The 12305-nt window shown below is 45.4% G+C and overlaps 1 protein-coding gene across 6 annotated transcripts in view; it reads right to left on the reverse strand.

The window, feature by feature from the left end:
- The window catches only part of PSD3 (pleckstrin and Sec7 domain containing 3), a 177166-nt gene that overhangs the window by 139057 nt on the left and 25804 nt on the right, over positions 1-12305 (reverse strand). For 5 of the 6 annotated variants that reach the window (XR_012159160.1, XM_073345935.1, XM_073345939.1 and 2 more), the window contains exons 3-4: positions 8219-9317; positions 1454-1843 (exon numbers count right to left, since the gene is read on the reverse strand). Coding sequence is in view for 5 of the 6 variants with exons in the window: in XM_073345935.1 (XP_073202036.1) it covers positions 1454-1843; positions 8219-9317 (1489 nt within the window). In the remaining variant the exon portion in view is untranslated. Of the gene's footprint in view, positions 1-1453; positions 1844-8218; positions 9318-12305 lie in introns of those variants that run through there. The other variant, XM_073345940.1, reaches the window with a different exon arrangement.

A 12305-nucleotide genomic window follows, 5' to 3' on the forward strand; every position in this document is an offset into this window, starting at 1 on the left:
TAGGTACTCTGCTTAGGTCCCTGCAACCAGGTCCCTCCCTCTCAGAAGCTAGAGAGAGTGTGCTCCTGGGCTTCTGGCTCACAGCCTTTATAGAGCCAGCTGGGCCCTGATTGGGGTATGGCCCCCAGCTGTGGCTGCTTCCCCAATCAGCCCCACTACCTTCCCCTGCCCCACCCTCTCCCAGGGCTATCTTAAACCCCCCTGGGCCCGAGCAGGTGTCCACCCCCCTACACTAGCATGCACAGCCTGGCAAGATCATAGCAGTCCAGTCCTTCCTGGACTCTCTGTTCCTCAAGGACCAGAATGCATGGCGTGTCGTGTGTACTGCTTTCTCAAGCCTACCTTTGTGACAACACCCCGACCTACTCAGCCTGGTTGGCGTCAGTCTACTTTTGGTTCCATCTCTCCACTTTGTGCAGCAAAGCCTTTTAAACCCTTCTTGAGTGGCTCATGCAGCAATCTGAGCTTCCCCTCATCAACACTCATTTGTAGCTTCATCTGTAAACCGGGGTTGTTGTTATTTGTACACCTGTAACATTTGGTGCGCCACTCTAAGCACCAGGGCTTCCTGCCGCTATTGATAGGCTGGCAGATTGAAAACAATTTGAGTTATTGCTTCTGTGTCTGACTTGCCTCTCTTTCCTCCTCCCAACCCCCACCCTGCACTCTTCAGCCTCCAACCCAGCACAGAGCATGATGTCTAGCTGACCAGACAGGGGTTCCAAAAAACAAGGAATTGCCTACAAATATACTGCATCCTCTTGCACTGTCCCTATCACTCTTCTCTAGTTTGTCTTCCTTGTCTTTCTCCTTGCATAACAGGCAGCGTGTAGTATTTTTGTACTTTGTGACAAATTATTAAATACTCCTCTAACTCTCTCTTGTACAGTTTCTAACATACAGAAGTAAATGGCATTTGACAACCTGTGGGAAATTGAGTACTTCTGAATCCATGGGTAGAAGGGGAGTGAAATCCTGACTTGACTGAAGACAATGGCAAACCTCCCACTGACTTCAAGAAGGCCAGGATTTCGTGCCAGATATTTAATTGTCCACACATGCCTTTACGATTCAGATCAAGGGGTTTTTATAAGTCTTTCATAAAATTACTGCTTCCAAAATCAGGCACAACTGGGGATGATCTGAGACGCATGGGCTGTTGGCACACTGACAGCCTTCTGGCAAACCTCACCTTCTTGAGATGTCACATTACAGGCCATCTACTGGTAGTTACATAGACATCACAGCTAAGCTTACAAGTAGTTGGTAGTGTGAAATCTGTCCATTTCTGCAAAAAAGCAAGTCTGTCTGGCTTCTCTCTTTCCCTGCGTTATTTATTTCACTGGACACAGTTATGCACCCTGTTTTAAAAAGTTCAGCATTAAGAATTCCAAAATGAATTCTGAGAGATGCTGCAGAAGCAAATGCCCTTTAAAAAAAAATTTTTTTTTACCTGTCCAAATAAGTAACCTCTGTGACGTCTCTTCTGAAGAGGGTGTCACTTCCATCCCTTAGTCCACTGGAGATCTCTCCACATTGACTCTTGATCTCACCATTTGTGGGAAGCTTACAGACATCTTCCTGTCCTGAAGCAGTTCTTTCTAAGAACTGACTGCCTTCCTTGATACGTTGCTGGATCATCGGAGTGAGTGGCATTTCAAAACTAAAGTAACTATCGGGTTCCGAGTATAAAGTCTCCAGGGATTCCGCACTATAATATAAAGAAGCATTGTCTAGAATGTTTTCAAACTGTGAGCTATACACATCAATGGAAACTTCTGCATGCCTTTGTCCAAGGACATCTCCATAGCCTCCTGTGGCTGCTTCTTCCTCCTCCATGATCCTAGGAATAAACCAAAAAGAGTCGGTTTAAGTTTTGTTCGATTAGAACTGTTGAGTAAATCTGCTTATTTTCCCTGTGAGTGAGTCACACATATAAAAAGGAACTCAATGGTCTTGAGTTCTAGTTATTCGAATACAAAGCAGAACTGATACTTTGGTTCCAGTGCCATGCTGGAGTACAGAACTAACACAGTCTTCTTCGCTGGTGTGCTACAGTTCTGAGAAGGGAGGAAAAAATATTCAGGAGAAAAGAAAAAGTGATGTTTACTAAGAAACAACATCACCTTGCTGTGTTCAGTGAAAGAGACAGTGTGCTTTTCGGAGCTAGAGTATGAGTCACAGACATATCTAGCTCCCCCCTCTCACAGCACCTCTACTGACTGCAACACAAAAGGAATTATAGTAGATAAGATGCTTCACCAGGAACTTAGGTCCCAGTCAGCGGTGCGGAGGCCGGGGGGGCAGGGCATGGAGGGGGCATATCCCTGGAACCAACCCAGCCCCACACAATCCCAGTGCAGCATAAGAGCCTTAGAGGAAAAATTAATACAAATCTCTATTAAAAGCAACCTAATACACGAATACAACATAGAAAAAACACAGGTAAACACCCACACAGGTAGTATCAAAATGGAAGTGGAATGTGCAGCGCCGTTCAGCCTCTCTGCAGATGGCCATACACGGGTTCTAAACCTCCCCTTGGAGAACTCTTAAGTCAAATAGGGATGAGGTACTCCAGAAACTCAAGGCAACCACGTGAGGTTGTTTGGTCTTCGTCAGACTTCTAACAAGCAGTCTACCTTCCCTCAGATTTCCTGGTACTCCACACACACACACACACACACACTCTCTCTAAATAATAAACAAGACTCAATTTTTTCTCAACATTAAAATGTGGAATTTTCTTGCTGTTTGGTTTTAGCTATTCTCCAGTGAGAACTGAGGCTCAATCACCATAGCGTTGTGTTTAAGAGCCTTCTGGAAAGCAACTAGCCTTTAAACAGAAGTGAAAGTGACTTTAAAGAGTCAAACCAATTTATTTGAGCATAAGCTTTCATGAGCTACAGCTCGCTCCACTGAATGCATCCGATGAAGTGAGCTGTAGCTCATGAAAGCTTATGCTCAAACAAATTGGTTAGTCTCTAAGGTGCCACAAGTCCTCCTTTTCTTTTTGTGAATAGAGACTAACTCAGCTGCTACTCTGAAACCTTTAAAGAGTCAGTTTCACTCCTGTTTAAAGTCAGTTTCTAGTCTACTATTATTTGTAGTAGGGTAACATCTGGAGAGCCCCAGGCAGGTGCAGTAAAGACTCACGGGCCCTTGCCCTAGTAGGATGTTTCCAAAAGTTAAATAATCTATTTGAAATTTGGTGAACTGCAAAAAGTAAGTAGCCTAACTGATAAAAAGTAATCTCGATTTTTCTGTAATTATTTCAGTTGTAACAAAGTAGGAATATACATTAAAATTTTAAACCTAACCAGCGTCCCCTTAACTGACTTGCCACAAAATGTCAGGAGAGGTTAGTGCTAGTCTAGACTAGCAGCGCTACATCAGTTGTGCCACTGTAGCACATCTGGTGAAGACACTCTCTGCCTCTCTCCCCTCGGCATAACAACGCCAACTCCGCCAGCAGCAGGAGCTGTGTCGGTAGGAGCAGCTCTTCCGCCAACAGAGCGCTGCCCACACCGGCGCTTAGGTTGGTGTAACTTACGTCGCTCGGGGGGGTGGCTTATTCACACCCCGAGTGACATAAGTTATACTGAAGTAAGTGGTAGAGTAGACAAGGACAAGAGCTGGAAATGTATCTCAGCCCTGATGCCCATTCTGCTACTCTACCCTCAGAACCGCACCCTCTCCTAGCTAATGACTTCGCTGAGGGATAAAAGGTTGTTCATTGGCACATCTTGTATGTCCAGCCTAACCATAATAAATGTTGTTTTCTTCTTTAAAGTCCACTTGTGGTCCGAAAAGTGGCTCTGTAAAAACGTCACCACGATCAAATACTTCTACTTTCCATTTCAACTCAAGTCCCCGTTTTTATGGCTACAAACATGTTTTTATTCTTAATGGTGCAGGAACCACTATCAGACAAGGAAAGCAAGCTGTATTCTGTTTGGCCTCACACATCAACAGAATTGTGAACTGCAGTACTGGTGAAGATGAAAGAAGCAGAAAGAACCCAATTTGGCTTTCAAGGTTAAGCCAGGGCAGGAAGTAAAAATATCTTCCCAGTTAATCGATCAAAATTTAATCTGAGAATGAGTAACTTGTGTTTCTGATATCTATGTTAAGGCTCCAAAACTGGTACCTCAAGGCTTGGCATTGGGAATATCTTGCTGTATTATCTCCTGATTGTTCTAAATTTACATATCAATTTAAAATATGTTGTCGTGGGCTAGGTACATCCCATCACGAGGTGTTGGGTCACATAGGGTTAGATGGAAGGGCGTAGGCAATTCTGCAGCCGGTCAGGTCCTACACCGATGACCCTTACTGTAACATGGGGTAGTATTACTTAGCGACCAGAGTCAGTGAGCAGCCCTTCCCATCAGGGCAGCGTGGCCCAATGGCCAGAGTCAGTGAAGTAGCCCTCCTCTGTGAGATTGTGCGGCCAGTTGGCCTGTTGGGGGAGTGGGGCACCACTCAGGGGAGTGTGGCGCTCTGGGTAAGGGGACTCGGGCCCTCCCTGCTCCTCCGAGCCCCGGCCCAGGGCCCTGGCGGTGGTGCTCACCACCGAGTCAGTGGGGATCCTCCCAAAACATGCTGACCAATCCCCTGGTTCACTAACCGGCAAAAAGTTCGAGACCCCTGGGCTGCTTCTTACCCTTTCCCCCTCGCCAAAACTCCCCAGGTCCCCAAATGGCCGGGCTCCCACCAGTACCATCCTTTCTCTGGGCTTGTCGGGCAGCCTGGAGTCTCCAGTCAGGAACTCTGTGAGCCACAGTCCCATAGTCGGGGTTTGTAGCAACTCCCTGCAGAGAGCTTGCAGCCTGCGTCCTTCCCCATCAGCAGCCTCCCCAGACAGAGCTGGGCTGCTACCTTTTATATGCTGCCTCCAGGCTAAGCATGCCCAGCAGGGTCGGCGGGGCGGGGCTTCCTCTGCCTGCAGAGCAGAGTTAACCCTTTCAGGGCTGGCGCAGGGTAGGTACACCTCATCACACATCTTTAATTGATGTTTGTCTATATATTTTTTTCTTTCTTTAAAGATTCAGTGCTGTTGTCAGCTAATTTCTAAGTTGGGCATAAGCTTTTGCGGGGGAAAAACCCCACTTCTTCAGATGCTTATGTCCAAATAAATACCCCACGAAATCTTATCCCCCAATAAATCTGTTAGTCTTTAAGGTGCCATCGGACTCCTCGTTGTTTTTGTGGATTCAGACTAACACGGCTACCCCTCTGATAATTTCTAAGTTATCATCTGCAAAAAACCTAGAGTTTTCAGGTGCCTAAGTAGCCCCTGAAATAGCTCTCCTGGTATTGGGGAAGTCAGAGGAACCAGGTAATTGATAAAGTGGGTTTGGTTGGTGGCGGGCAGAGAACAATGCTATGTAGACACTCTGGAAGGAGGGGATGGAGATTGGTGCCTCAGCACCAAATCAGCACTTTGAAGGCTTTCTTGAAGCTGCCACCTATACTTCCTGGTGAACAGAAGCAGCAGCACCATGGGGTGCTCTTGATGCGCTGTGTGATAAATGAGAGGGGGGTAGCTCCCTTTTGTGGACATCCAGCCAGCCAGTTAGCTATAGAATCCCTCTTGGTAGCTGTTCTCTACTTGCTTTTCTGTAAAGGGTTAAAAAGTCGGACTGCATGCATAGGTAAAGAGAAGTGAGTGGGTACCTGACCAAAAGAGCCAATGGGACTGCTAGTACTTTTTAAAATTGGGGGAAAACTTCCCTTTGTCTGCGGTTGTTGTTCTCCGGGGAAGAGGGGAACAGGGCAGCAGTTATGCTGTGAGAAGCTGAAGGCCAGGTATGAAACTCATCAGAATCATAACTAGAAATTGCTTATTTGGAAACCCAGATATGTAAGTACATCAGGAAATGTCTAGGAAGACGCAATTAGGTTTATTTTGTTTATTTCTTATGGCTTGTGGACTCCTCTGTGCTAACCCCAAATGCTTCTGTTTTGCTTGTAACCTTTAATCTGAACCTCAAGAAGGTTATTCTTGATGTTTAATTTTTGTGAGTGAGTTTTTAAATCTAGCAAAAGCCTAAGTTCCAGACGTATTTTCTTTCTTTTTGTTTTTAATAAAATTTACCTTTTTTAAGAACAGGATTGGATTTTTGGTGTCCTAAGAGGTTTGTTGTTTAATTAGCTGGTGGCAACAGTCCATTTTCTTTGTTTTCTTTCTCAGCTCTTACCCAGAGAGGGGTGAAAGGGCTTGAGGGTACCCCACAGGAAGGAATTCCCAAGTGTGCCTTCTTGGGTTCTCAAAAAGGAGGTAGAGGGGTTGCAGCATCTACCCATCCAAGGTCAGAGAAAAGCTGTGACCTTGGGATTTTAATACCAGCCTGAAGTGGCCAGTATTAATTTTTAGAATCCTTGCGGGTCCCCACCTTCTGCACTCGAAGTGCCAGAGTGGGGAATCAGCCCTGACACACTGAACATGCCATACAGAAATAACGACTCCCCTGGAGCTGTGGTCTGGTGTGCTGGAGAGCAACCAGCAGAGCCTTTCTAAGGCCAATGCCTTTGCATAGAGCAGTCGTTCCCAAACTTGTTCCGCCGCTTGTGCAGGGAAAGCCCCTGGAGGACTGGGCCGGTTTGTTTACCGGCCGTGTCCACAAGTTCAGCCGATCGCGGTTCCCAGTGGCCGTGGTTCGCTGCACCAGGCCAACGGAAGCTGCTGGAAGCGGCGGCCAGTACGTCCCTCGGCCCGCGCCGCTTCCGGCAGCTCCCATTGGCCTGGAGCAGCGAACCGCGGCCACTGGGAGCCGCGATCAGCCGAACCTGCGGACACGGCAGGTAAACAAACCGGCCCGGCCTGCCAGGGGCTTTCCCTGCACAAGCGGTGGAACAAGTTTGGGAACCACTGGACTAGAGACACAGACCTGCCCTTCACCATACCAAGCCCTCGCTTCATACAATCCTGTTCTCCTCAAATTCTGGGCCCCAGCACTACACAGCTCCCCCCATTTTGCCAAAGCCCCGCATAATCCCACAACCCACATCCCTGCCCCAGTGCCCACCCTCACGTTCCATGCTGTGCAGCCTGCCTACAGCTGCTCAGGAAACTTTAACAAAAAGAAAGATTTGAACATCTTTCAAGCGTTCCTTTTTCCCCCACTGGTATTTTGCCTCTCATCAGGGAATCATCTCCAAGTATTCAAAAATCAAAAGCCAGGGCCCCCAAAATCATGAGATGGCTTAAAAATCATGAGATTTTAAAAACATAATATAATACATTTGAGGGGTTTTTTGTCTTCTGGTTTCTGAGCCTTCAAGGTGCACTCGGATCACATTTTTAAGCTTTTCTCCACAACCAGGAGGGCTCAAAACTTTTTGTTTTAAAATGACAGCTGAAATTCTCACATATTCACATGGCTCCAGGATTTGGTGCTTTAAGAAATCCAATAAATATCATGAGATTTGTGATAAAATCACAAGAATAAGCAACACTACAAAACCATTCCTTTTGGTAATCATGGCAAAACTCAAAGGACTCTGAGTAATAAAAGGACTGACTCCATGTATGTTTTAATGTGAGCCTTTCAAAAAACAGCTGGCATCTGATCTAAGATCAGAATGTGTGTGCAGGGTCGCAGGCAGGCCCTATCGTCGTTCACCAAGAGGAATACAAACAAATGTGAAGAAAACAGGACACAATTTAAATAAGGAACAAACATTCGCAATTTTTTTATATATGTAATATAAAAAAATGCCACTATCCTCTTGCACTGTATAGGAATAGGGTGGTATCCCTTTAAATAATTTGTGATCCGTCTGGAAACACTCACTGTGTTCTATGTTTAAAACCCTGCCAGAAATCAGCCAGAGCAGCAGTATGTATGTGGCTAGGCCTTGCCTGTGTGTATATTTAGTCAACACAGTTATCTGGGACCTAACTGTGCCCATGTGGGTTTCTTCATGTTGTCTTTGTTGTGTAAAGGGCAAACCACAGAATTCCTCTAGAGTTATCGTGCCCAATTTGGAGACTAAATTCAAACATTAGAAGTGTGGAACAGACGGATTTGAGTTCTGCTTCAGCGCAACCCTCAACTCCACATTAACGGTGCCATCACTACAGTCATCTCCATAACATTCTATACAGCAGGCAAATAATCTAATCAGTCATTTGCATAGCAGCAACTCCCACGGTGTGTTAGGCATGGCCCACACGTGGGAATTCAGTCCCTGCCCCACAGAACGTTCTTACCTTTCACTGTCTGTGTTTAGCACATGGTTCTTTTCTTCAGCAAGTTTATCCTTCACAAAGACTCCATCCTCCCCACCTTCAGCTAGCAAAGCTAGAGAAAAGGACTCCGAGCCAACTCCTGGTTTGAAATCTGCCTGGGCTTCGTTCCAAACACTCTCAGACAAAGTGACTAACCCTGAGGAAACTGGGGCTGGAATGGGATGGCTTGATGCTTTGGAGAACTTCTTTTCTACAGACACGGCCCTTTGTAAGTGTGCATTGGCCTCTAGCGCTGAATGCTTCACTCCCTTCTGCTCCTCTGCTTTCTGTATCCATAAAATCTCCACCCCTTGAAATTCTACATGTTTGCTCACAGCTGCCTCTTTCGATATCCTCCTCCCAGGACCCGCTTGCATCTCGCCTGGATTGTACGCTGAAAATTCCTTCTCAAAATCTGACCATCCCTCCCCCAGAATACTGATAACGCCCCCAACTTTGCTATCTGCCTCCAGGGCTGGTACAGATGGTCTGTGACAGCTTGTCTCCTTCACTTTGGGGACCTCCTCAGTTTTATTATTGATGGCTTGCAAGGACTCTGACTGCATTTCTCCAGTTACTATTGCAGCCAGATCTTTTTCTATGATCAAATACAATTTCTCCTCAGCTCTTACTTCAGATGGAAGAGGCTTGTCTGAGGGTTTTTCTTGGCCTGCTGGAACCAATTCTCTGGCTGCCTGTACGTCTTGGCTGCCAATATTCCTTTCTTTTTCCATTTGCAGCTCTGAACAAAGAGAAGCGTTTGCTCCCTTCTGTATTTTTGCAGCTTCTAGCTCTTGAGAAATTTTCATAATCCCAGTCTGTCTATCAGTACGTGGCAAAGTTTCTTCTTTCGATGGTAGCAGTGATACCTCAATGCAAGATTTTGGCTCATTTGCGTAAGTGCCACTTGCAAGAAGAGTAGGCAACTGGTCATCCTCCCTCCTTTCTGGACTGCATGTTATAGCCTCTGCTAGAAACTCAGATGAACTCCTCAGTGCTTCTGCACCTTGCTCCATAGTGCCATATTCTGGAAATTCATTGGAGACGTTATGTGGGAGCAGAGTGCTATCTCCTTGTCCACCTACACAAAAGAAAGAGAGTGTATTTGTCTATTGGGTACATCCATTTACTTGTTAAGGGTATTAGCTCCATTCCCAGATTAGCTGCATTGCTTCTGCAAGCCCACTGCAAAGAAATGCTATTGTATTTAGCTCTTTTTGAATGCTACTGCATTGTAAAATTGGGCTTTTTACATCTGAGTGTTGGGGAAGCATATTTTTTGGAAGTTACCACTGCCAAGTTAGGAATGCCAAAAATATTTGCTGAGCTTCACAGGGTCCCAGTGGCCCATGAATAGCATGGACACATGCCAGATGAGAGAACTGAAGAAAGTAGGTATCTGGAGGTTTAACATCTGTCCATGATGTGTGCATTATCATAGAATCATAGAATATCAGGGTTGGAAGGGACCCCAGAAGGTCATCTAGTCCAACCCCCTGCTCAAAGCAGGACCAATTCCCAGTTAAATCATCCCAGCCAGGGCTTTGTCAAGCCTGACCTGAAAAACCTCTAAGGAAGGAGATTCTACCACCTCCCTAGGTAACGCATTCCAGTGTTTCACCACCCTCTTAGTGAAAAAGTTTTTCCTAATATCCAATCTAAACCTTCCCCACTGCAACTTGAGACCATTACTCCTCGTTCTGTCATCTGCTACCATTGAGAACAGTCTAGAGCCATCCTCTTTGGAACCCCCTTTCAGGTAGTTGAAAGCAACTATCAAATCCCCCCTCATTCTTCTCTTCTGCAGGCTAAACAATCCCAGCTCCCTCAGCCTCTCCTCATAACTCATGTGTTCCAGTCCCCTCATCATTTTTGTTGCCCTTCGCTGGACTCTCTCCAATTTATCCACATCCTTCTTGAAGTGTGGGGCCCAAAACTGGACACAGTACTCCAGATGAGGCCTCACCAATGTCGAATAGAGGGGAACGATCACGTCCCTCGATCTGCTCGCTATGCCCCTACTTATACATCCCAAAATGCCATTGGCCTTCTTGGCAACAAGGGCACACTGCTGACTCATATCCAGCTTCTCGTCCACTGTCACCCCTAGGTCCTTTTCTGCAGAACTGCTGCCTAGCCATTCGGTCCCTAGTCTGTAGCTGTGCATTGGGTTCTTCCGTCCTAAGTGCAGGACCCTGCACTTATCCTTATTGAACCTCATCAGATTTCTTTTGGCCCTTATTACCTTGTGTTTTATACATTAATGTTATTGTCATTTTCTCTTTTTAGTTGTTCTAAAGAGCAATGGTATGGAAAGCAACTGGTTAGATCCCACATATCCCATGAGTACGGACAAACAAAACGGGAAATGCTAGAAAGATTCCAATTAGTTGATAAGGTAATTAATGAACCATGACACTCTCTAACACTACACCCTCATCTTTTCAGAACCTGTATAACTGAAGGCCGAACTGCAGTGACACATGGACATTTATCATCACACTTTACAACTTTCCAGTAAAAGATTAAATCTAGTGTCACACATGAAGGCTGGGGGTTTTCTGTCTTGTTTTTCAAGCTGATGAAAATAAAGCAATTGAGACAACTGATGGCCAGATTTTCAAAAGAGCTAAGCACCCAGCAGCTCCCATTGTTCTCAGTCAACACTAATTCAACTGTTCTCAATGGGAGCTGCTGGAGGCAACACTTATGAATCTCTGGCCACTTCAGTTAGGTGCCTATGTTGAGGCTGAGCACTTTTGGAAAAATCTGGCCTTGAGTACTTACTTAGTCATTCAGAAGAAAACTAGAAGCATGTTTTGGATCCCAGTTGTATCAATTATTATTACAATACTGAGACATGCTGAGATCCAAATCGAAACCATCTCCTGGCTTCACACCCCACCCCTACTCGGACGTGGGCCTGGGGAATGTATCTGGAATTGGACATGGACCTACATTTCAAAAATTTGAACAAATTTGGAGTGTTTTGGATTTAGATCCCATTTCACAGCCCATGTCTAATTGCCATGTAGCCCCAAAGTAATGAAGTCAAAGGCTCTTCTATAACTGTGACTAGCTAGATTCTGTTTACTTCATCTCTCTGAGATAAAAATTCGTAGGGAAGTTATTAATGGCATCCAACTCTTTCAGATAGTCCTACCATGTCCTTAGCCGTGCATCGTGGCAACACAGTTTGTGGCCCTATCTCCAAAGATAGACCAAATGGACTTTTTAAAAGAGGAATAGGCAGACGCTGACCCAGTTTTTTAACCTACTAGTTCTTCAGCAAAGGTTTTCAAATGTATAGGAGAGTGAAAGAAGGCCCAATTTCCCATTAAGCAGAGGCTGAACAGTTTCTAAGCAGTAATATTTATTAACAACTGCCTAAGCACACGGATAGGCTGAATTATTTGTTTCGTATCTGCATCCAATCTGCAAAAATGGCCGGCGGATATCCGCATCTGATATAAAGCAGATATCCACAGGCTTGCAGGGCTCTACTTATAAGGAGTCCCTTACAGTCCCTTAATTTTTGCCTAAGCACATCTAAACGGCCATGACTTCCTCTCATATGCTGAAGAACTGCTTAGAAAACGCATTTCTAGAAGCAGCCAGAATGCTTCCAACATGCATTCAGCTTTGCCTACGTGAGTTTCACAAACCAGCTGCATGTTGACTGTAACAGGTAAGCTACAAGGACAATTAGTGACCATGTTTTAAACCTAAAACCCTTGCAAGGGATTTGTCAGTCTCAAAGGCCATCTCTGCTTCTGAAGCAATCCAAGACAAACAGTGCAGAGCTTAGTTTTCAGGCAATGAATATAGGGCACAGCTGTGAGCTTCCCCACACACCCTATGTGACAAGGCAGCTGCTTGGTAAAGCAGTAAACAACTCACAGAAAGTTTCTGATGTTTTCATTTTTTTCATTAACTCCATGAGTAACCTAATCCCTAGCAAACCCATGGCCAAAGCTTTACGGTGCATCCAAAGAATAAAGGAGTGCTATTTAAAAGACTCACTGGGCTAAAGCAAAAACTACGAGTTTGAGGGTCTTATTCACATTTA

This window comes from Lepidochelys kempii, chromosome 5 (assembly GCF_965140265.1).
Source record: "Lepidochelys kempii isolate rLepKem1 chromosome 5, rLepKem1.hap2, whole genome shotgun sequence".
Lineage (NCBI taxonomy): Eukaryota > Metazoa > Chordata > Testudines > Cheloniidae > Lepidochelys > Lepidochelys kempii.